At 46.0% G+C, this 20,732-nt stretch overlaps 1 protein-coding gene, 1 long non-coding RNA gene and 1 other non-coding gene across 4 annotated transcripts; all 3 read left to right on the plus strand.

Moving 5' to 3' along the window:
• Nucleotides 1-1,247: 1,247 nt before the first annotated feature.
• Nucleotides 1,248-4,653, plus strand: LOC146891652 (uncharacterized). Its single transcript, XR_014997213.2, has 2 exons — nt 1,248-1,531; nt 1,704-4,653. It is a non-coding gene; the product is annotated as an uncharacterized LOC146891652 (long non-coding RNA).
• A 2,082-nt stretch (nt 4,654-6,735) lies between these two features.
• On the plus strand, nt 6,736-19,908 carry Zbed3 (zinc finger BED-type containing 3). 2 transcript variants are annotated; one of them, XM_085676841.2, is made up of 3 exons: nt 6,736-7,366; nt 15,034-15,156; nt 17,622-19,908. In XM_085676841.2, the coding sequence occupies exons 2-3, from the start codon at nt 15,132-15,134 to the stop codon at nt 18,329-18,331; spliced, it is 735 nt and encodes a 244-aa protein (XP_085532967.2). In that variant the 5' UTR covers nt 6,736-7,366; nt 15,034-15,131; the 3' UTR covers nt 18,332-19,908. The 2 variants fall into 2 exon arrangements, with proteins under 2 accessions (XP_085532967.2, XP_085532968.1); XM_085676842.2 differs by lacking the exon at nt 15,034-15,156 and having other exon boundaries at nt 6,915-7,366.
• On the plus strand, nt 13,445-13,583 carry LOC125414140 (small nucleolar RNA SNORA47). Its single transcript, XR_007236161.1, has one exon. It is a non-coding gene; the product is annotated as a small nucleolar RNA SNORA47 (small nucleolar RNA).
• Nucleotides 19,909-20,732: the final 824 nt, after the last annotated feature.

A 20,732-nucleotide genomic window follows, 5' to 3' on the forward strand; every position in this document is an offset into this window, starting at 1 on the left:
AACATGCTGTTCAAACCGGGCCTTTAAAAGCATGGTCTTGAGTCACTGAAGACATCACCTTGTTATGCAACCTTTGGAGGCCATCGCCACAGTCCTTTTAAACACTGCCCACATCAGTCACAGAGCCCCTCTTCCTTCTCCAGGTACCAGCAGCAACCATCCTGCTTTCTGCGCCCATGGAGTTGGTGACTCTTGCTGGACACAAGTGGTGTGACACATATGTATTGGTGTGTGGGGGGCTGTGCTAGGGATCAACCCAAGACAGCAAACACGCTAAACACACGCTCCATTGTTGAGATCTACTCCTATTTATGCTTTTTGTGTTGGAGTTTCAATCCCTCTCCAAATATTTCCTGAAATCTATTATTGCCTAGTATCACGCCCAGCATATACCTGGCTCTATGGAGGAGAATATATAAAATATGCCATTTTGGGCACCTGCTATTTCAGAGTGATCTAAGAATTCTTCGTAAGTGCTGGGACTCAAAGAACAGGTAACCTGGGAGGTGAGGGCGGAAGATTCTGGAATGGCTAAAGTCCCAGGCAGGCAGACAGGCTGCATGACTCCAAGCAGAGCCAGACAAAGTCAGTGTAACAATGTTCTGGTAGTTTCTCTGGAGACAGAGCAGCGCACTGTGGACTGGAATATCAGATCTCTACTTGTCTAATCCAAGTCATGCATCCATGGGTAATTACTTAACTTTCTCCCAGTGCAAAGTAGGTAAAAAAAAAAAAAAAAAAAAGAAAACTGAGCTCATTCTGGTTTTGTTCTTTATAGTTTTCTCAGAAAAAATCTCTAACCCAGCACTTTTGGGCAAGCGTATGTTTTTCCTTTTACAAAAGGGGCATTTAAAACCTGGAAGCTGTGGGAAATGTCTGGCCAGCAGGGTCAGGTCATGGCAACCCTGACCACAGCTGGAGAGATGGGCTCTGGGAATCGCAGAGAGATAAGCCCACAGCAGATGTCTGCTCCAGCCGGTCACAGTGGACACCAGAACAAGCAGTGGGCACACTCCCCCTGGGTCCTGCCGGCTGATCTGCTCTCCTCTGCGCGCTCCAGGCAAGGCCTGCAGCTGCTCTTTCTTTCCTTCCCGTTTGCTTTCGTGTCCTTCCTCTCGCGCTATCACTTGGGAATGGCTCTGACCGGATGTGAAATGTCTCCCTTGGGCGCATGTGTTTGCACTCACGGTTCCCAGTTGGCAGTGCTGTTTTGAGACATTATGAAACTCTTAGGAGACGGGACCCCGCTGAAGGAAGTGGGTCACTGGGAGGTGACTCTGAAGACTGTCAGGCTCGCTTCTTGAGCTCGCCGCCGTGTCCTAACGGCCTATTTGAATCAACCAGCCACCTGAAACTCCCGCGGCCATGACTTCCCTACGGCGGTGGACTAACCCCTCTCAAACAGCCCAAGTAGATCTTCTCCCTCTCAAGTCAGAGTCTCAAGGAGCTCCGGCAGATCTTGAACTTGCTCAGCATCTGAGAATGAACTTTTGATTCTCCTGTCTCTACCCCTTGGATGCTGGGATTACAGGTATGTGACATCGTGGCTCAGTTTTATAAGCACTGGGCATTGAACCCAGGATATGGTACATGCTGGGGCAAGCGCTACACCAATTCCATACCCCTGCTTTCTTTCCTCCCTTGTGTTATTACGCCAAGTATTTGACCACAAGAGAAATTAATCACACATATTTTTTTTCCAGAATCATGATCTCCACTGTAGCCATGTTGGGAGTTGGAATCAACTAGAAGGTTGATTAGGCCACGGACATATCCTTTGGAAGGGATTAATGAAGGTCTTCTGCGACTAGGTTAGTTCTCCAGGGAACTAAGGAAGCCCACCATTCACCACTCTCTATATGCTGTCACCATTGTGAATCTCATCATGAGTTGAGCAGACATCAGTACCACACACTCGGACCTTCAGAAAAAAATACGCTAAATAACCTATTTTCTTTATAATGTACCCAGCCTCTGAGATTTTGTTATGACAATGGAAAATCAAGCAAGATATTTACCCCTTTCCTTTAAGTTACAACTGAAAAACAGAAACAGAACCCTACTTTCAGACCCAGCACTTCTCTGGATGTGGGTAGTCGTCAAGTTTGATTCTGACCCGTCAGACACCTAAATGCATTTTAACCGAAATAGCAAATGTGGTACTGAGCGAAGCAGCCAGAAAGACCTTTACGGGGCACCTTCGGACCACAGGAGGGGAGGACATGAAATAATAAGGCAGGCCTGCCTGGAGAGTGGGCTAATGGATGCTGGAAAGGAGGTGGAAATCTGGGGCAAATCTCTAAGCCATTTCTTCCTAATAGTTCTAAGAAATATAAAGTGATTTCTAATGCTTTCCTGAGAATTCCCATAGGAAGACAGCCATCTTTTCTCCCTGCTACCAAACCAGTGGTGCAAACACACAGCTCCATAATTCACGCCCTCAGGAGGAATCTCCATAAATATTCTCCTAAAAACTGGGTAGTATGGCCCTGCTGACACCTTGGTTCTGACCTCCAGTCACCAGAATGATAAAAGGATACGTATCGGATGCATTAAGCCATTTCTTCTGCGGAGCTGATACACTAGATTTCACCCAGCCCACCTGGGAGCTAATGCGAGAGGTTGGCTTGTTATACACATCGGGTCCTAGCTGTTCTGGGAAAACAGTGTCCTATGACACTACCACATCAGAGAAAGTATCTGGATCTACAAAGAGAAAACTTGGGGTGCAGCGGTCAGCTGTAAGGGGGAGTACCACAGCACCATGTCTGATAATGAACTTCACGCAGGTGTTCCTACAAGGTGTCTAACTGACGGCAGATGGTATGACATCAAGGGACAGTTTAATAGGACCCTGTGTGGGGAGCAAATGAAAGAGAGCATGCCGCTGTCAACGGATAGCAATAAAAAGGACTTAAGTGCTCTAATGACCAAACGCAGCACATGAATTGAAATGGATGAACCCCTAAAAGATAGAAACTATCAAAACTGTCACAAGAAACAAACAATCCAGACCTGAAACACATGAAGAGATTTAACTAGTACTTTTTAGAAGAGGGATGATCCATTTTACCCTCCACAAATGGATAATGCTCCTCCCAGAAGCCATAGAGTACTAAAGAAAAGTTCCAATGTCAGGTGTAGATAGCACCCTCTGCGTTGTTGGCCAAGCGGGTCCCAAAGCCCCCCCCCAAAAAATCAAGGCTATTGTCATTGCTCTTGGCTACCCATTGGAGAGTAAGACCCTGTTATAGCTGAAAAGACCACTGGCACTGGTCACAGGCCATAGCTAAATCAAGCTGGGGCCGAGCTGGGTGTCCTGTCCTACTGGGTAGCTTTCACAGTATCAAAGGTGCTGTGCAGACTGTTGAGGGGGGCAGGGGCATGATCAACATGCAGTCTTAGCCAACTGCAAGTCCTGAGAGCTACAGTAATGGACTGCCAGGCAAGATATGGTGATTGGTACAATATTGGCATGACTGCAATGAGGGTAACCTACTTCTCTCTGACTAGAGCTGAGGCCCTCTGCAAAGGAGAAAATGTTTGCCTGCTTCTGTAAATCTGGTCAAGAGTCTGTGGCTTGGGAGGTCAGAGGCCCTCCTGGGGAAACCATTGCTTTGCTACAGGGTCTCATTGTCAAACCACCTTCTAAAGCCTCGTGTTTATCCCATAGAGGAATGCTGCGCCCAGCCTTCAGCAGGAAAATCCTTTTAACTGCAATGGGCATTGGTGAGCACAGCAGCTCACCTGTGAAGGCGGGGTGCTCAGCCCCAAATGGAATCACAGTATCACCCCCACCAAGGGTCAGAGAACGTCACAGAAGAGGAGGCAGGAAGAATGCAAGAGCCAGAGGATGCAGAGATGTGAAACAAAAGATGTCTTCTGGATAGGGTATAGCCATTGTGCTCAGGAATGGGCTGAAGCTGTGAGTATCTGAACAAGATTGCAGAAGGCTGAGCCAGTAATAGTCCCTCAGGGCTGTGGGAGGGGCCCAGAAGACTCCACTTCTTCCTGAAGGACAAATGGAAGCTAATGGTTGCTGGGGTGAAGGGTGTCATTTTCTTCAGTGGTGTAGCCACTGAGAAGTTACCTTTGCTCCAGTAAACAGGCCCCACCCACACGCATGCAGACATCTCTAGTTAAACTCTGTGGGTCACAGACAAAGGCAGGAAAGCAGGAGAAGCTCTTGCTAGAATAAGGGTTTCAGGAGGAGAGAGGTGGGGACCAGACAGGACATGGGAGGTTGAAAATGACTACCACTCATTCCAGAGATGTGTGAAAACTATCAGACAACAACAACCAAGCGTGTCTGTAAGCAGGCAGCAAGACCCAGACAGCCTCCTCTATTCAAAAAAGACATTCTTTACTGTTCAAGCATTTTCAGAACTTCATAAACTCTCTAAAACAACAGAAGAGTTTGAGCATTTCTCCATTCCTTTACTGGGGCCAGATTAGTCTGGTACAAAATCCAGATGAAGTGGCATGCAAAGAAAAACAAAGAAACTAGAGAGCAAAGCCATATAGAGGACACTCCAGAAAGACGTACTCCAAGTTCATGGCTGGGGGCTTGTATGTCTTAGGCAATCTCCATAAGAATTGTCTCAGACTGTTTTCTGTTGTTGTTGTTGTCTTAAATAAAGATTACACAGCAGATTTTGAGCTGTCTCTGGCATTAATCTGGAGTACAAATATCCTACGCCCCTACTCTTTGCCAAATTTTAGGGCAGCAGGCAGAAATAAGGGATTTTTAAAAAATCAAAATTAGATGCTATTTATATATTGTTAACAAAACAATAAAAACTAGAGGAATTGCCCATACTGAGATTGTGTAAGCAAGGTCGAGGCCAATCTAGGCCACTCCTTGGGTAGAAAAACAGTTTGTTAGGGGATAAACTGCAGGGATGCCTCAGAGCGTAGAAAGCAGCAGCTTGTTGGAAAAACAAGCAGATCTTTATGATGGTCAGCAGGTGGGGGTTTCTGAGCCAATGCAGGCTGTAGCAGCCTACTTAGCAAGTAGGCTAAGTACTACAGGGACTTATTATTAATTATAAAATGCTTGGCCTTATCTTGGGCTTGTCCCACTAGCTCTTCTAACTTTATTTAACCTGTTTCTGTTCATCTATATTTGCCTCAGGTTTCTTTTTATTATTATTATTCTACCTTTCTTTCATCCTGCAAGTCTTAGTTTCTGGCTTCCTCCATATCTGACTGGCTGGCCTTGGGTGTCTTCCCAGGATCTCTTTTTCTTTCTCCTCTGAGCCTAAATTGCTCCTCCTACATACTCTCCCTGATGGGAAGTTCCACCTATACCTCCTCCCTTGCTATTGGCTGCTCAACTTTTTATTAAACCAACCAGGCAAGCAAGGTAAAACAGCAAAACCTCTTTACATAAGTAAACAAATGCAACACATCTTTACACAGCTAAACAAATGAAAAGCATTTTTGCATAGTTAAATGAATATTCTGCAACAATACACCTTTAATCCAGTTTTTTTTTTTTTTTTTTGAGATGGGAAACCCACCTCTAATCTGGGCCATATCTTTTTCTGGAGTCCTGTATAAAGACATGGAAGAAGGGAGCTTTTGCTCTTTGCCTGCTTACTCTCGCCTTGTTAGCAAGTCATTCCTTCACTGGCATCAGACCCCACTTCTTCTGGATTCCAGTGGATACTGAAGACCAGCTGAGACATCCTGCTTCACAGACTGAACAACTACTGGGTTCCTGAACTTTCTATTTATAGGCAGCCATGGTGGTATTAGGTGGGCCACAGCCTGTAGGTCATTCTAACAATTCCCCGTTCTACATGTAGAGAGATTCATTCTATAAGTTCTGTTACTCTAGAGAACCCTGACTATAATACACAGTGTTTTTTAATGTGATTTTTTTTATTGGTTTTGTGGGTTTTAGAAAGAAAGACTATGATCAAAATACGGTGTGTGAAAAAAATTAAATAAATTTAAAAGGGGTGGGGGAGGATCTAATAGTTAACCTCTCCATTGCAAAATTATTCCTCTCGGGACACTCAAACAGCTTTTCCTTTCTTCTGAAATCATTCTTGGCATAGTACAGAGAAAATTCAACAAACAGATTTTCCAACTCTGGTTTGCCTATCAGATTAAGAAAAATATGTGGAGAGTTATATTAATAGTTCCATGGCAGAGCATGTGTGCGGTTTGAACAAGGCCAAGGGGTCATTCCACAGCACCTCCATTTCTAAATTACTTGACCTAAGCAGTTAACATGGGTTGTATTGTTTACCTGATAATTTCTTGTTCTTTTTTTTTTTTTTTTTAATGTCTGTTTGCTCGCTGACTTCCGGCTAGCAAGACGTTCAATTGAAGAGATGGCTCAGAGTGTAAAAGCAGGTACCACTCCTCCGGCAAGAACTCCCAGCCCACATTGGGTGGCTAGCAAGAGCCTGTAACTTCAGTCAGTAACAGGCGATCCAATGCCCTCTTCTGGACCTCACCAACAATGCAGGCACAAAAATGCACAGACCCACATCCGCACTGCTCAAATACACCAGTAATTTAAAAACATCATCAACAAAAAATAGCGCAGTTTTTAATGAATAAATAAAGAGCAGAATGTGCCGATTGTGCATACGAGCTAACCAGAACATCCAGGAACTTGTCAAGTAACTTTTTTTTGTAGATTACAATCTACGTGGTGGGAATATTTACTTGGCTGAAACAGCAAATACTACACAACAGGACTTCCCATCAACCTGCAAAGTCCCAGGGTGCTCACATGCACTCCAGAGGACAAGCCCTGAAAAAGTTTATCTTTCTACCTGGGGCGTGGAATACAGAAAACCGCGCTTAGAACGAGACTGCTTGCGGTTGATGTAATTGTTGCAAAATCACGTAGACGCTATAGCTGAATATAATCAAGACAAAAGTAGTACCCAATGCTGATGTTTTGGTGAACACCTTTTCCTCTTTAGATCTTTATTGCAAGGATTGCTGAGTTGTGCACCATCAGTGGTCTTAAACTGAAAGAACGCGAGCAGCGCGCCCAGCTAGCTGAATCCAGGTCTTGGAAGGTTAACGCAAACGTGCAGAACCGCAGTTAACATTTTCAGCATCAGCGCGCTATTGCATCGTTTTAAAACCCCAACAAATTTCAATGTATTAAACTTGTTCTTCTCCCGCTGCTCTACCCCTCATCGACCGGATGGTTTAAGAGGGGCTGCCGCGCTCCGCGTACAGACCCCACGTCACCGTCCCCCACGCCCACCCCCGGACGCCCCCAGACGTGCGAATTGAACGCTGTGTCTTTAAGGGGGAAGTGGCACTTTTCGTCTGGGACAAAATGTCTGCGAGGAGCCGGGAGGCGAGGGGCGACCATCACGGCGACGACCGGGTGAGCACGACTAGGGCTGGGCTGCGGGTCCAGGGCGAGGGCGTGGCGGGAGGGGAGGGACGCCTGCAACGCCGAGTGGAGATGTAGTGGGACACGGGGGACCGCGAGGACATCACAGGGCTGCAGGGACACTGGGGGCTGCGGTAGTTTTGGGGTCCGCGGGGAACCTTAGGGGAGGCTGGAACGCGGGGACCGGAGAGACCGCGGGTGGAGGCGAGGCGGGGGATGGGGGGGGGGGACGACGGGGACGCCTGAGGCCCGAGCGCTGTGAGCTGGGTGCGGGGAGGCCTCGGGGACCTCGGGGACTTCGGGAGACCCCAGGCCGCGCTGCTCTTAGGCGGGAGCCGCGAGTTCCTGCCGGTGATCCTGCCACCCCTGACTCTGCAGAGAGGCCCAGCCTGTCTGAGCTTCCCAGTTCTCCGTGGTCAGCCAGCTCCGAGGGGAAAAATGGAAAAACCACCCCCATAAAGTTGCCGTGGTGAAGTCTGACTTTGAGCCCAGACCGTAGCTGTGCCCCTAGCAGGGATCTCTTCCACTTAATGTGACTTGGTTAATGTGTTCCACTTGTGCAGGACAGAAAACCGGTGTAAACCAGTATCCCCTCCTCCACTAGTCACAAACAAAAGAGTTCCCTGATTCCTTCCCAGCACACTGGAACTGTTGGCTCTGTAAGCCATCCGTGACCCTTCCCAAAGCTTTACTATAAAGGCTGGTTTTTTTTCTCTTTGGAAGAAAAATCATCGCTGAGATCCAGGGTTGGTTATGAACAGCTGTTGAAGAATTAGTTTAATAAATTGAAATAATTAGTGTTATTCTTGATTTTTTTTTAAGACAGGGTCTCACTGTGTATTACTGGGCGACCTGGAATTCACCTGTGTAGACAAGGCTAGCCTAGATCTTTTGAGGACTACTTGCCTCTGCTTCCCAAATACTGGGATTAAAGACATGGACCACTCCTGGTGATTCCTGTACTACATTAGTACAACTTTTGACCTCCAAAATAATTTGAAACAAGTGACAAAAGGTATAGGAAATTGTGTAAAAAGTCCAAGAGTCCAAACCAGGTCATTCTCAACCTAAAAATCTTTTAAGCTACAAAGGTCTTCAGAGCATGGCATTTTTAAATCCTGTGCTTTAAAAATGATTCCTTTGAAATGGGTGTCTACAAGACAAACTGGATCACCACTCTTCCCAAGGGAATACATGTATATAAAACTAATGCAGAGGTGCAATTAAGATCCACTTTAGGGCCTAGTGCTCTTTTTTTTTCATTTTAAAATGCATTAATAGTGTTTTGCTGACTTTTAGTTAATAGTAGAGATAGCTGAGAGTTCAGCTAAAAACATTAAGGTAACGTAATTATCTATGGGTCCAGCATATGTTTTGGTTTTTGTTTGTTTTTTTTACAGCCTGTATATAATCTTTTTCTAATGCTTTTGCACTATCCCTTTATTTCACAACACATTTTACACTTTGCAGTAACGATTTTACTGACTTCAGAAAAGGATTTCCTTTTAGTTATGTGTTTGCCCCACCCTGTGTGTGTGCACATGAGGATACCGTGGAAACAAGAGTGAGTGTCAGATTCCACAGAGCTGGGTTACAGGCAGTTAGGAGCAGCTGGACCAGGGTGCTGGGAACTGAACACTGGTCCTCTGGGAGAGCAGCGAGTACTTCTAACCACTGAGCCATCTCTCCCGCCCCTTTACTGGCTTTTAAATTCATGTATGCCTTCAGGCTAATGATTCCAGACTAATTTTTCCAGTTGTCTGGGTCTGTTTATAAATACATGAATACATGCAGGAAGCTAATAGGTTGGCAGGGACGGACAGATCACAGGTGATGGGTGGTAGCTTCCTTCCTTTAGCTGCCGAGGCTAATTGTTCAATTCTTTCGTTCTGCTTTGATTTAAGCCACCGTTGAATGAAGTAAATGAAAGTGCCTTTAGTGCCACCACATAATCTGTGGATTTCATAATCATGTCAGTTTCTCATGCTAGATCCAGGCTCAGTCAACACTTACTTGTTTATGACTCTGTCTGGCAAGCTGAAGTGATTAGCCTTGACCACAGGGCAAACAGGACTGGATTTCGCTTGTTATTTCCTTCTGAAAACATTTCCGGCTCCTTTGGCTTCCAGCCTGCCCAGTTCTTCTCATGTGTGCGAGCATAAGAATAAAATAATAAAATTAATTTTCATGGGTCCTTTGTAGAATGACCGTATGTATTAAGCAAAGTATGGTCGTTCTGAAATAATGTGTACTTCAAAGCAGGGGGCTTTAGAGTGACTGGGAGAGATGAGGGAGATGCTCTGGAGTGAAGGCAGGGCTGGGGACGGGAATGGGGGAGATGCTCCTAGGGATGGGTGGAAGGGGTTTATTGTAGATATGAGGGAGAGCGCAGCCAGTGGCATCTGGAAGGGTCCAGGCTGAATGGGGCCACGGGGGTGATGGTAAGAGAGAAAGAGGGAAGGAGAGAGAAACTAAGAAGCCAGGAGTGAGCCAGGAGGGCAAGAGACCAAGAGACTGTATAGCCAAAATGGCTGAGGTTATATAGGGATCAGAGACTGGGGAAAGGGAAGCCCAGCCCTTGGACTGACTGGAGAGTTAGAATAAGGAGCAGGCTGAGAAGTGTTAAGAGGAGCCCAGGACTCTGTAACAAGTACTGGTGATGTTGAGAGAGACTGGTGGCCTCCCTCCACTTTGATGTTAAATGGGTACCTCAGTTAGCCATTTGTCCTGAGTTGGAGACCTAATATAGTTTTGTTTCTTTTTCTCGGTCTCCTTCACTCCATTTATAGGGGCTGGAACTCAGTGATAGAGTACTTGCCTAGCATGTGTGAATACTGAGTTCAGTCTCCAACAGCACAAAAAGAAAACAAAAGAATCACTACCAACAAAAGAATTAATAGAGATAGGTGCTGCTATGCCAGCAGTGGAAATGTCTGCTTGTCTAATGACAAATTTTATAGTGAAACAAATATATATGTATGTATGTATGTATACATATATGTATATGGTCATACAGTGTACAAGAAGACCATGTTAATAGTTTTTTTAAACTTTGCATTGATTTGTTTTTGTGTATGTGTGTGGGTGCCCATGTGTGTCAAGGTCTAAAGACAGTCTATGAGAGTTGGCACTCTCTTTATACCATGTGAGTCCTGGTAGTTAAACTCAGGTCATCGGGCTAGGTGGCAGGTGCCTTCATCTGCTGAGCCCCCTCAGTGGCTCCATATTTACAGATTTTAATGACTCCGTTCAGCCTCTGGGTTGGTACTTGAGGAGGTCATAATGAGGAAACTGGCTTCAACTTGTTAGATTACTAGAACCAAATTTCTCAGGATAGACTCAAATGAAGGGATAATTACTGGGGATCTGTTATCTCCTACAGATCTAGGCTTATCCCTCCTTCCAGAGAGTGAGCCCCAGGCGAAGCTTAGCCACTGGAGAACTAGAGGCAAGGCGCCAAGTGGTGCTCTCCCCTTGCCGTGAAAGACTTCAGGCTGGCCTTTCTCCCCTTGAACTTGGACCCAAGCGTTCCGTTGCTACATGCCGTTGCTAAGTCGCTTTAGTCCTATGAATACTTTCCTGTAACTTAAATGTGTTTAATGTTAAAACAGGAACCCAGAAGCCTAGTTATATACTAACAAAGTAGAACTCCTTTGGCGCCAAACCCTGATCTGATCTTAACCAAGGATATCGGAACTATCTCTGGAAACATCTCTTCATCCCTTCCCAGGTGGTGAGGTAGTTACCTGAAGGCAGAGTGTGCTCCTCTTCAGAGATAGTCAGCAGTGGGCCCTTGTGGTCCCTGAGCAGGCGCACAGTGAACATTTGGGCGAGAAAGCTGAATGGAGTAACTGGACAAAAGCAAAATAATCGCATCTCTTGGCGTCCGTGTGCCTGTTTTTAAAAACTTAGCCACTGGAGAACTAGAGGCAAGGTGCCAAGTGGTGCTCTCCCCTTGCCGTGAAAGACTTCAGGCTGGCCTTTCTCCCCTTGAACTTGGACCCAAGAGTTCTGTTGCTACATGCCACGTTTTAAAAACGTTTAAGGAAAAGAACAAAGGGTGCTCTTGGTTTTCGTTTTATTTCTGTTAGCGACACACATAGCTCTGGGTTATGCATCGTTATTTGGGGCTCGATAAGGGAGAATGAGCATCACCCGACTTGGGCTAGCCCACCTTCCTGTAGTCCCTTGGACCTGAATGATGAGCAGTTTGTTTTTCTGTGTGTGTGAAGATCCATTTAGGAAGTGAAAATGAATCTGAGTAGCAATGGTCATGAGTCTCTTACCCCTTCTGGTTTCCTTTCGCCATTACGAATCATTAGAGATTCTTTTCATTTTGAATGTCCACCAGAAACAACACTGCTTTTCAGCCACTAAAAAAAACCTCAGTGTAGGCGCAGCTGAGCAGGAAATGCTGGTCTCTCCTCTGTAGTGTATGCCTTAAGTTTACATGGTGCTGGGAATCAGGCATCCCCCATCTCGGTCACCCTGTAGAAGCATGTGATCTGCATCCAGTGGATGCACCTGCAGCAGGAGGTGCACAGGTTGAGCCCCTTCCTCTCACATCACATCGTCTGCTTCCTGTGGGTACAGACAGTGCTGCTGGTGCAAGGCACGGGGAACCATGCCATGCTGATGGGTCCTATCCATTCACTTCCTCCCTCCCAATGCAATACCCTGAGCCTGTGGATCTCCCAAGTGCATCATCAGGGGTCTTACCCTGGGACTGCCTTCTTCAGCCTCCTTAAGTAAGTTCTGTCCCTATCTGAACTTATAGCTGAGATGCCAAGGGTTGTTTATTAAAAGCCACTTTTTATTTACATACAGATCTTGCCACATACATACTTTGTGGTAAGGCATAGTCATATCGACCGTATGGCACTCTTAGAGGCTTTTTCCTTGGCTTTTGTGTTTACTACTCTCTCTCCCCCACCTTTCCCATCACCTTCCACCTCAGTCTGTAGTGTCTCCTTGCTATTTTCCTAACCTAAATCTGTGGAGATATAGGAGCTTTGGATGCTATGATGGTGTGCAAGTAGGAGACTTTCTCTAGAAGCCATATTTTGAATTTTGACACTCGGTCTTTTCTGGCCAGCAGCACACAGCATGGGCAGCTAGGTAGGAGTGTCCAGCTACAGCTCTTCGGAACCTGGCAGTCGTGAGAGGAAACAGCTGATGCCCTGTAGCGCACTGTGGTGCTCAGTCACGGTGCTTGGGAGACTAACTGTATTAAATGCAGTTTCTACATAGGTAGAAATGTATTTCCCACATATAGTGAGTCCCAGGCTGTAACTGCATTGTGAACTGAAGAACACTTGTGTCTTTACAACACTACAGTGATCTGGCATTATCCAGAAATGATATGATTTATATACACTTTACAACATCTAAATTCCTCCCCATACCCCAAAAACTTCCCCTAGACCACCTGGCAGATTCCCCACCCTTTGAATGGCTGCATACTATTCCCTGATGCAAACAGGCATTGTATACTCAACTATGATTCCCATTCTGAATAATAATGAAATAAACATTCTAGCACAGATGACTTCATGTATTGGTACCTTTAGTTCTGCAGAATAGATATCACATCTATTAGTTTTTAACTAATGTAGAAACTTTCAGATGGACTTCCTGAAAGCTCTCTGACCTTCAGCAGGAAAGTGAATGCGCCCTGTTTTCTGCCCACTTCTTGACTCTGGTGACTATACCTGCCCACCTTTGGATGTTAGGATGGTGGTGTGCAATGCCCCTTTGCTCTGTCTTCATAGCATTTTCCTGAACTGCCTTCCCACAGACATTTGAATTGGCCTGAAGTCATTTGCCTACTCACGTTTCTTGCCTGTTTCGTATTGGATCATTTGCCTTGTAAAGTCCCCCTGTAAGAACTCCCTGTGTGTTGTGTGTGACAAGAAGTCCCAAAGACAGGTGGAGGAGCCTGGGCTTTCTGCTGGGCTCCAGGTGAAGCCGGAATGAACTTGGCTGTACTCCAGGCTGGGCAGATGTTAGGACTGGGCTTCCTCCCTGGATATGAAGTCAGATCACATGGAGCCAGGACGCATCCCCCTATGGAGGACTGAGAAGGTGGGGCAGTTCCATACCGTGCTGTCTCCCATTGGTTAAGACCTCCGACAGTAAAGGGCTGGCCAGGCAAAGGATGTCCTTCTCCATCACCTTGGAGGGGCCGCACTGTGCTGGTCCACATTTTGTAGTGTTGCCTGTCCCTGACTCAGGTGAGGGACAAGGCACAGAGCTAGTGTCCTCCTGCTGTGCCCACCTTAACTCTTCCAACAGACGGCACAATTGGCTGCTGCTCCTCTGAGCATCTCAGGAATTACAGGAAACCCAGCTCTCAGTTAGCAGCGATGTCAAAAGCTTGACAGTGACGGGTCACCCATGGCACTGTTAGAGGAGCATAAACAGTGGGACTCTGAGCCCTTGGCACAAGTGAAAGAAACCTGAGGCTCACGTGACAGTCAAAATGGCAGAGCAGCAGTCAGATCATCTCAAATTTATGAAATAAACTAGATTCACTGTAGGAGCATCCCCTCTTCTGTTTATGTCTCGTCATTAAAAGGAGCCCTGGAAAGGATTGATTCAAGGTAGAAGAAAACGGAGTTCTCAACAATAACAAAGATAGGGTATATAGAAAAATTTAGGTAAAGCTAGATATTAAACTGTTTCTAATATTAGCATCATGTTAATTAACTAACATCATGTAAAAAAGTAAATATTGTTTAGATTACTTTTTACTTTTTGGATTAATATTTGGCCAGCATACAGAGGACTGGGTTTCACGTGACATTTTCATATATATGTCCATATTTGTTCTTGCTTGTGCCCTCCTCAGCCATCTTGCTGGTCTTCTTTCTCCCCTAAATGGTTCTACCTTCTGTTTCTATGACATATGTATTCTGTTATCCTTTCTTGTCCCCTCCCTAGCCCTATAGACTCGTTTCTCTACTTTCTGCATCCATGTCTGACACAGATACACACCATTTGTATATAAACTTAAACCTCCATTCTGTATCTCAGGGAAACCATGGTGTTTCTGGTGTCATTGATTTCCCTGCGAATGTCATAATCTCACTTTTCTTTGTATGCGTATACCATCATCTGTTGACAGACACCTAAGCTGGTTCCGTATCTTTTTTAAAAGTACTTTACTTGTTTATTTTTAATTATGTGTATTTGCGGGGTGTGCACATAAGTACCCCTGGACCTGGAGTTATAAGTGGGTGTCATCCAGCATGGGGGCTGGGAACTGAACTTGAGTTCTCTGTGAGGGCAATGTGTGCTCTTAACTGTTAAGCCATCTCTTCAGCCCCTGGTTCCACATCTCGACCATTATGAATAGTTCAGCAATAAACATGGATTGCAAATATTTCTGTGGTATGTTGACTTTGACTTGTTCCAATATATGTATACTATGTACAATACAGATAGATATTATGGTATTTATGGATTTAATTTTCTAAGGACCTCCAAATACTAATAAGCATAATAACTACACTAACTTGCATTCCCGCCAGCCTTAGAGAAAGGTTCATTTTTTCCTAAGTCTTGGCCACTATTTGTTGGTAATTTTTTTTTTTGATGATAGGTACAAGAGCGTACATAAATAGGCTTAAGACAAAAATCACATGATTTCTCCTCAGGTGCAGGAAAGCCTTGAAGAAATGAAGACAGATAGAACATACCTCAGCACCTATTGCAATCAGGGATATTAGTCTGTAGTTTTCTCTTTGCTGTGTCCATGTCCGGACTTGGCTACTATCGAGGTAATGTTGGCTTTATAAAGAGAGGATGGTAAGGATGCTTCTTCTTTTATTTTACAGAGTAGCTTTGAGACAAATTTGTATTCACTTCTTCATTTAAACGTTTGATAGAATTCAGCAGTGACCCCACCTTTCTTTGTTGGGAGACTTTAATGCCACTGCCTGTAACAAAACTGCTTAAATTGTTCGTGTCCTCTGGACTTTAATTTTGGTGGGTCATATGCAGATAGGAATTTACTCATTCCTTCTGGATCGTCCAGTATGGAAAACATCTTCAAAAATGTGTGCAAATCCCTCGGAGTTCTTTAGGATCTGATATTCCCTCCTTCAGTCCATCGCTAGTTTTACACACTGGGATAGTCTCTCATTATTTTGGTCAGACTGGTTAGAGGGTTGTCATTCTGAGATTATCGTTTTCAAAGAGCTGACTTTTTGATTGATTTTTATATATTATTCCTTTAGTTTACATTTCATTAATTTCTGTCCCTGTCTTAATAATTTCCTGTCATCTACTCCTTTGGTGTTTAGTTTGTTCATTCTGTAATACCCTGGGGTACATCATTAGCCTTTTGTTGCAACCTGCCTCGATTTTTAATGTAAGCACACGGAGTGATAAATCGTCCTCTGACTGCACCCCAGAGGTTCTGCTTTCGTATTCACTTGAAAGTTCCTCCCTGGCCTACTTCTACATGTACTTCCTCTCTGGTTCTGCTGCACTAGGATTTGTTGATGCCTTTGTATTTATTAAGACTTTGAGAACAAGGAGTCCTGCTCCACGGGCCACAGAAAAGAACTTATAACTTAAAATCCATGTCTTTTGGATAGATAGATATATCTCTAGTTTACAGAATAGTTTAGCTCTGAAATTTCTTTGATCTTTAGTTTGGATGTCCTGTCTGGAAATGGGATTGAGTATTGAAAGCACCAACTATCATTATTATGTGAGGAAATTTCTAACTTTTATGCTCATTATTTGTTTTGTAAAATTGGGAACCCAGATATATATACCATATATACACCACACACATATATTTATTATATATACATATTTACAACATGTACATATACAGATGTTCTATTTTTCGTGGTCTTTTTATGGACTTAACAGATTCTTTAATTTTATGATCTCTGCTGCTGCTCCCTCAGGACCTGGTAGCATGAGCAGTCACTGGCTAGTTCACTAAGCCTGGTTCTCCCTTGGCCATGATGCTTCCTAAGTCCTCAGAAGAACCCAAAGGGTCTAACTATTATTTTTTAACTTTCAGAGAAAGTTTGTCTAGATCCATACATTTGGCCCATTTCCAACCCTTTCACTAAAGAACAGATGCCTCCTTTTTATGGCCTTGGAGTTGTCAGCATATTGTGTGGGTGAGTTGTGTTCCTCATGGAAAAGACTTAGTCACTGGCCAGTGAGATGGCTCAGCAGAAAAGCATTAGCCATGCAAGCACGGCAACCCCAGAACCTAGGTAAAGATGGAGAGAAACACTGATCCCACCAAGGTGTCCTCTGGTCAGCACACCCATGTGGCAGTGCACACAGACACATCCCAGGGAAGGAAAACAGTGATCCCACAGTAGTGTCCTCTGGCTGCACACCCATGCTACGACACACCCAGATACATTCCAGATTTGGTCATTACAATTATGCCACCGCATTTAGGTCCCCAAGTGGATACTTCAGACAATGCATACACCATTAGTTTTCTTCTCTCACCCTTAACTGGAAGTGCCAAGCAAGTTTGTACCATTTAGTTAGGATGAGCAATAAAGAAGGCTAATTATTTGTCATATGTCTTGAGCACTTATAAAATGCCCAGGAAAAAGAGAAAGACAATACCAGACAGGCATCCACTAGTCATTCTCCTGCTACCTAAGACTGTTCCTCTGGACTTCTTATGGGTCTTGTGAGTCCTACAAACTCTAAACATTGCTGGTCAATCTTGACTTATCCTGTACACGTGTTTCTACTTTGGAACCTACGTGAGTTATAACCATGGTGCTCCTTAAGATCATTGAGACCCGGCTCATCATTTGATTTAAAGGCAACAGTTTAGGAGTCTGCTTTACATTTTGTGCATATTTTGAAAGCATATAATAATGGCTTTCGGTATGGTCAGTTTCTTCTAAATACATTGTTGTAATCACCACTCTCAGTATGTAGAGCTTGGAATCAAACCCAGGCACTGTGTATGCTGAGCAAGCTCTGTAAGATTTCCAGGCCTTAGCAGTTTCTTGATATACAGGGAGACACTTTTCTTCGGAAGAGAACGCTTAGTGCAAGAAGGGCTAGACACATTTTTCTTAGACATTGGCATTTAATGCTTGAGTGTTAATGAGGGGAGGAAAGACACACTCCAAGATTTATACCATGAAAAGGAAAGTTTTGTCCTCAACAAACATGTATAGGATCTGTGTGTATATAATAATGATTATTGTTGTTCTTCCTCTCCCCTGACCCCTGGATGCAGACATTGCAGAAGGAATGAGAAGTGAAGAGCCCCTTGTGACCATGGAAGACAGCTGGAGGCCTGATGACACTGAAGGGCAGAGCGGCCCTTGTCCAGGGCTGGCACCCGCCGCTCCGGGCCATCTGGGGGCGCCTTACTCCGAAGCCTGGGGCTACTTCCACCTGGCCCCGGCTCGGCCCGGGCACCCGACGGGCACCTTGGCCACCTGCCGGCTGTGCGGGGAGCAGGTGGGCGGCCACCCGGGCTTCCAGGCGTGGACGCGGGCCCTGTGGCGACACCTGAGCGGCGCGCACCTGCGGGAGCTGGAGAAGAGCGGGGCTCGGAGCTCGCCGCCCGCCGCGCCCTGCCCTCCACCGCCCGGTCCCGCCGCCTTGACCGCAGAGGGCGACTGGGCGCGCCTGCTGGAGCAGATGGGCGCGCTGGCCGTGCGCGGCAGCAGGCGGGAGCTGGAGCTGGAGCGGCGCGAGGCGGCCCTCCGGCAGGCGGAACGCGCGCTAGAGCGCAGGCGCAGGGCTCTGCGGCAGGAGGAGCGCGCCATGGCGCAGGCGCGTCGCCAGCTACAGGCCGAGCGCGAGGCGCTGAGAACCTGGCTGCGAGAGCAGAGCCCGGGGACAGGGATCTCGGCGCCTTCCTCTCCTCGGCCTCCGCTACTCAAGGAGGACCCTGATGGGGATGTCCCCGGCGACGTTATCACCAAGGTCCTGCTATAGCGAGGACGCTCTGTGTGCCCGGCAGAGCCCCCTAGAACTTCTTCCAGGAGCCCGGATCGGGTGCTCAGGATGGACCACATAGCATGAGATTCACTCCAGCAACCTCGTGGTAGTGTCTTACTTAGGGCTGGAGGCTCTTAAATTCAGAAGGCTCTCTAAACACCAAAGACTCACCACACCTCGTGCCTTTATGCCTGGCAGGGAGAGAGGGGCATGGAAACGAAAATGAATTGTTCCCTCCCACCCCCGGGTTCTACTAATGTTTAAACCTGGCCCAGCACCAAGTTCCAAAAAGGGACTTTGAGTTTCATTGACTCCCCGGCGCCCTACCTTCAGCATCATAGAACCCTGCATTGAGCCAGTCTCAGAGAGACTCCTTTGCTCCTGTCTGCTCACGTGGTTCATCCAAGGCCATGAGCACCTTTTTCCTTAAGTAATCTCTCCCTGCATCCGACCCAGTGGAAGTATAGTCTCCCATTTCCTGTCAAGTTACTTGCAAGACATCATCTGTCACTAGAAAGAGCAGTTCCTTGCCCCACAGGCCCCCCAAAGACCTCCCCCTGAACCAAAGGAGAAACTTGAGGCCACACCTCCCCACCGCCTTCCAGTATCAACTCCTGTCTCATTCCCTCCATTTCTCCAACCTGTTCCCCAACAATGCCCCTTACCCCTGAAGGTCAAGGAGTCCTTGCCCATACCTGCCACACCCGATTCCACTGATCCCTTCCCATTGTCATTGTCACCCAAAGCCAAATATTATTTCCCTCAGCCCTTGTCGCTCTCCTTAATATAATTTTCTATTTTTTTTTAAAAGACAGTCTTTAAAGGCTGTCCTGGAACTCACTAGGCAGACTAGGCTGGCCTCAAACTCAGAGAGATCCACCTGCCTTAGCCTCCTGACCGCTGAGACTAAAGGTGTGCACAGTTACCAAACACAGACGACCTTTGCCCTCAAGTTCTTTTTTTTTTAATTTGAACCATCTAGGAAAAATTTGAAAGGGTAATAAAATGAATATATATATATACATATATATATATATAGAATATACATTATCACATATATATGACAGGGTTTTTTTTAAGCATCCAGATATATTTTAGATTTGTCTGGTGGTTTATATGGGCCAACTTCTACATTCAGTTCCTGGCCCATTTCCTTGTAGAGCTTAAGTAACTTCGGCAAGCTACTCACTGAGATATCCCAGCCTTGACTATTCTCTCTGGGTCTGGACATTGATGCCCAGGTACCTGTTCCATGACTCTCCCCATGACTTGCATATCCTGCCACCACTGACAACCGATGACTAGTGTTTTCTGGACACTTAAAGCACACCACAGCTTCTAGGTGAGGTATTACTACTGTGCCTGCTTCATGCCCAAGAAAAATGTCAGCTAGGTGTCTCAGCGGGTAAAGGTGCTTGCTGCCAGGCCTGAAGACTTGGGTTCAGTCAATCAGGATCTGCCCCACATGGTGGAAGGAGAGAACCGATTCCCACAAGTTCTCTGACGTCCATACATGCTCTATGACATACCCCCCACACAGTTAATTCAATAAAAATATTTTTAAAGAAAAAAAATGGGAGGAGGTTAATTTGTTCGAGATTACAGCTAGTGAAGTGGTCAAGTCAGGATCTGCACATGGCCAGCTGTCTGCAAGTGCTGTGTCCTTCCTAGCCACTGCACTGTCCCCTGGACGCCTGTCCTGCCTCCATTTCCTGTTTGTGGAAACAGTGACATTAACATCGCCTGAGCCTTCACCACGTGCCACAGCTGTGCTAAATGCGTGGCGACGCACTGTTGCAATCCCTTCTCTTGGGAGGTGAAGCACGAGAATCAGGTGTTTAAGGTCGTGTGTTTGAGACCAACCTGGGTTACCAAAGACCTTGTCTCCAAAGACCACTCCCAGACCGCACATAACAACCCCTGGCGTGCTCATTGTGTAGATGAGAACACATTCTCAGAGGCTTTCCCTTCACCCTTGCCCAACTGCTATGAAGCCGAATGCTGCCGGAATGTATTCACAGAAGTCTAGGCACTGCTGAGCTTATGTCCGTGAAGCACAGCGCCCTCCTGTCATGCCCCATTCACCTGGGATTCATCTTATCACTGCCCCCCACATCTCTCGACTTGGCCACAGCCCTGTTCTTAGTACCTCTGCCCCATTTTGCCTGCCTTCCTCTAAATTTCACCCAGGGCTGGGGTGTGGCTCGGTAGCAGCATACCTGCCTAGCACGTGGTAAGTCCACCCATCTGGAAGACCAGGAATCTTCCATAGAGGTATTAACGTCTCTGACCAGGCCAGTCAGCATATGGCTGCTTGGGGTCTTGTCTTCCCTGGGGCTGGGCAGTCCTGTAGTAGTTAGTCTTATAATTCATTTATCTTTAATTCTCTAAAAAATTC

Source organism: Myodes glareolus, chromosome 15 (genome assembly GCF_982192425.1).
Source record: "Myodes glareolus chromosome 15, mMyoGla1.1, whole genome shotgun sequence".
NCBI classification, from domain to species: Eukaryota; Metazoa; Chordata; class Mammalia; order Rodentia; family Cricetidae; genus Myodes; species Myodes glareolus.

Bases quoted from the DNA above. Each gene is read 5' to 3' on its own strand.
- Zbed3 (XM_085676841.2), top strand. From the start codon at position 15,132: ATGTCCGGACTTGGCTACTATCGAG. The intron at 15,157-17,621 runs GTAATGTTGGCT...CCCTGGATGCAG, and splicing joins CGGACTTGGCTACTATCGAG to ACATTGCAGAAGGAATGAGA.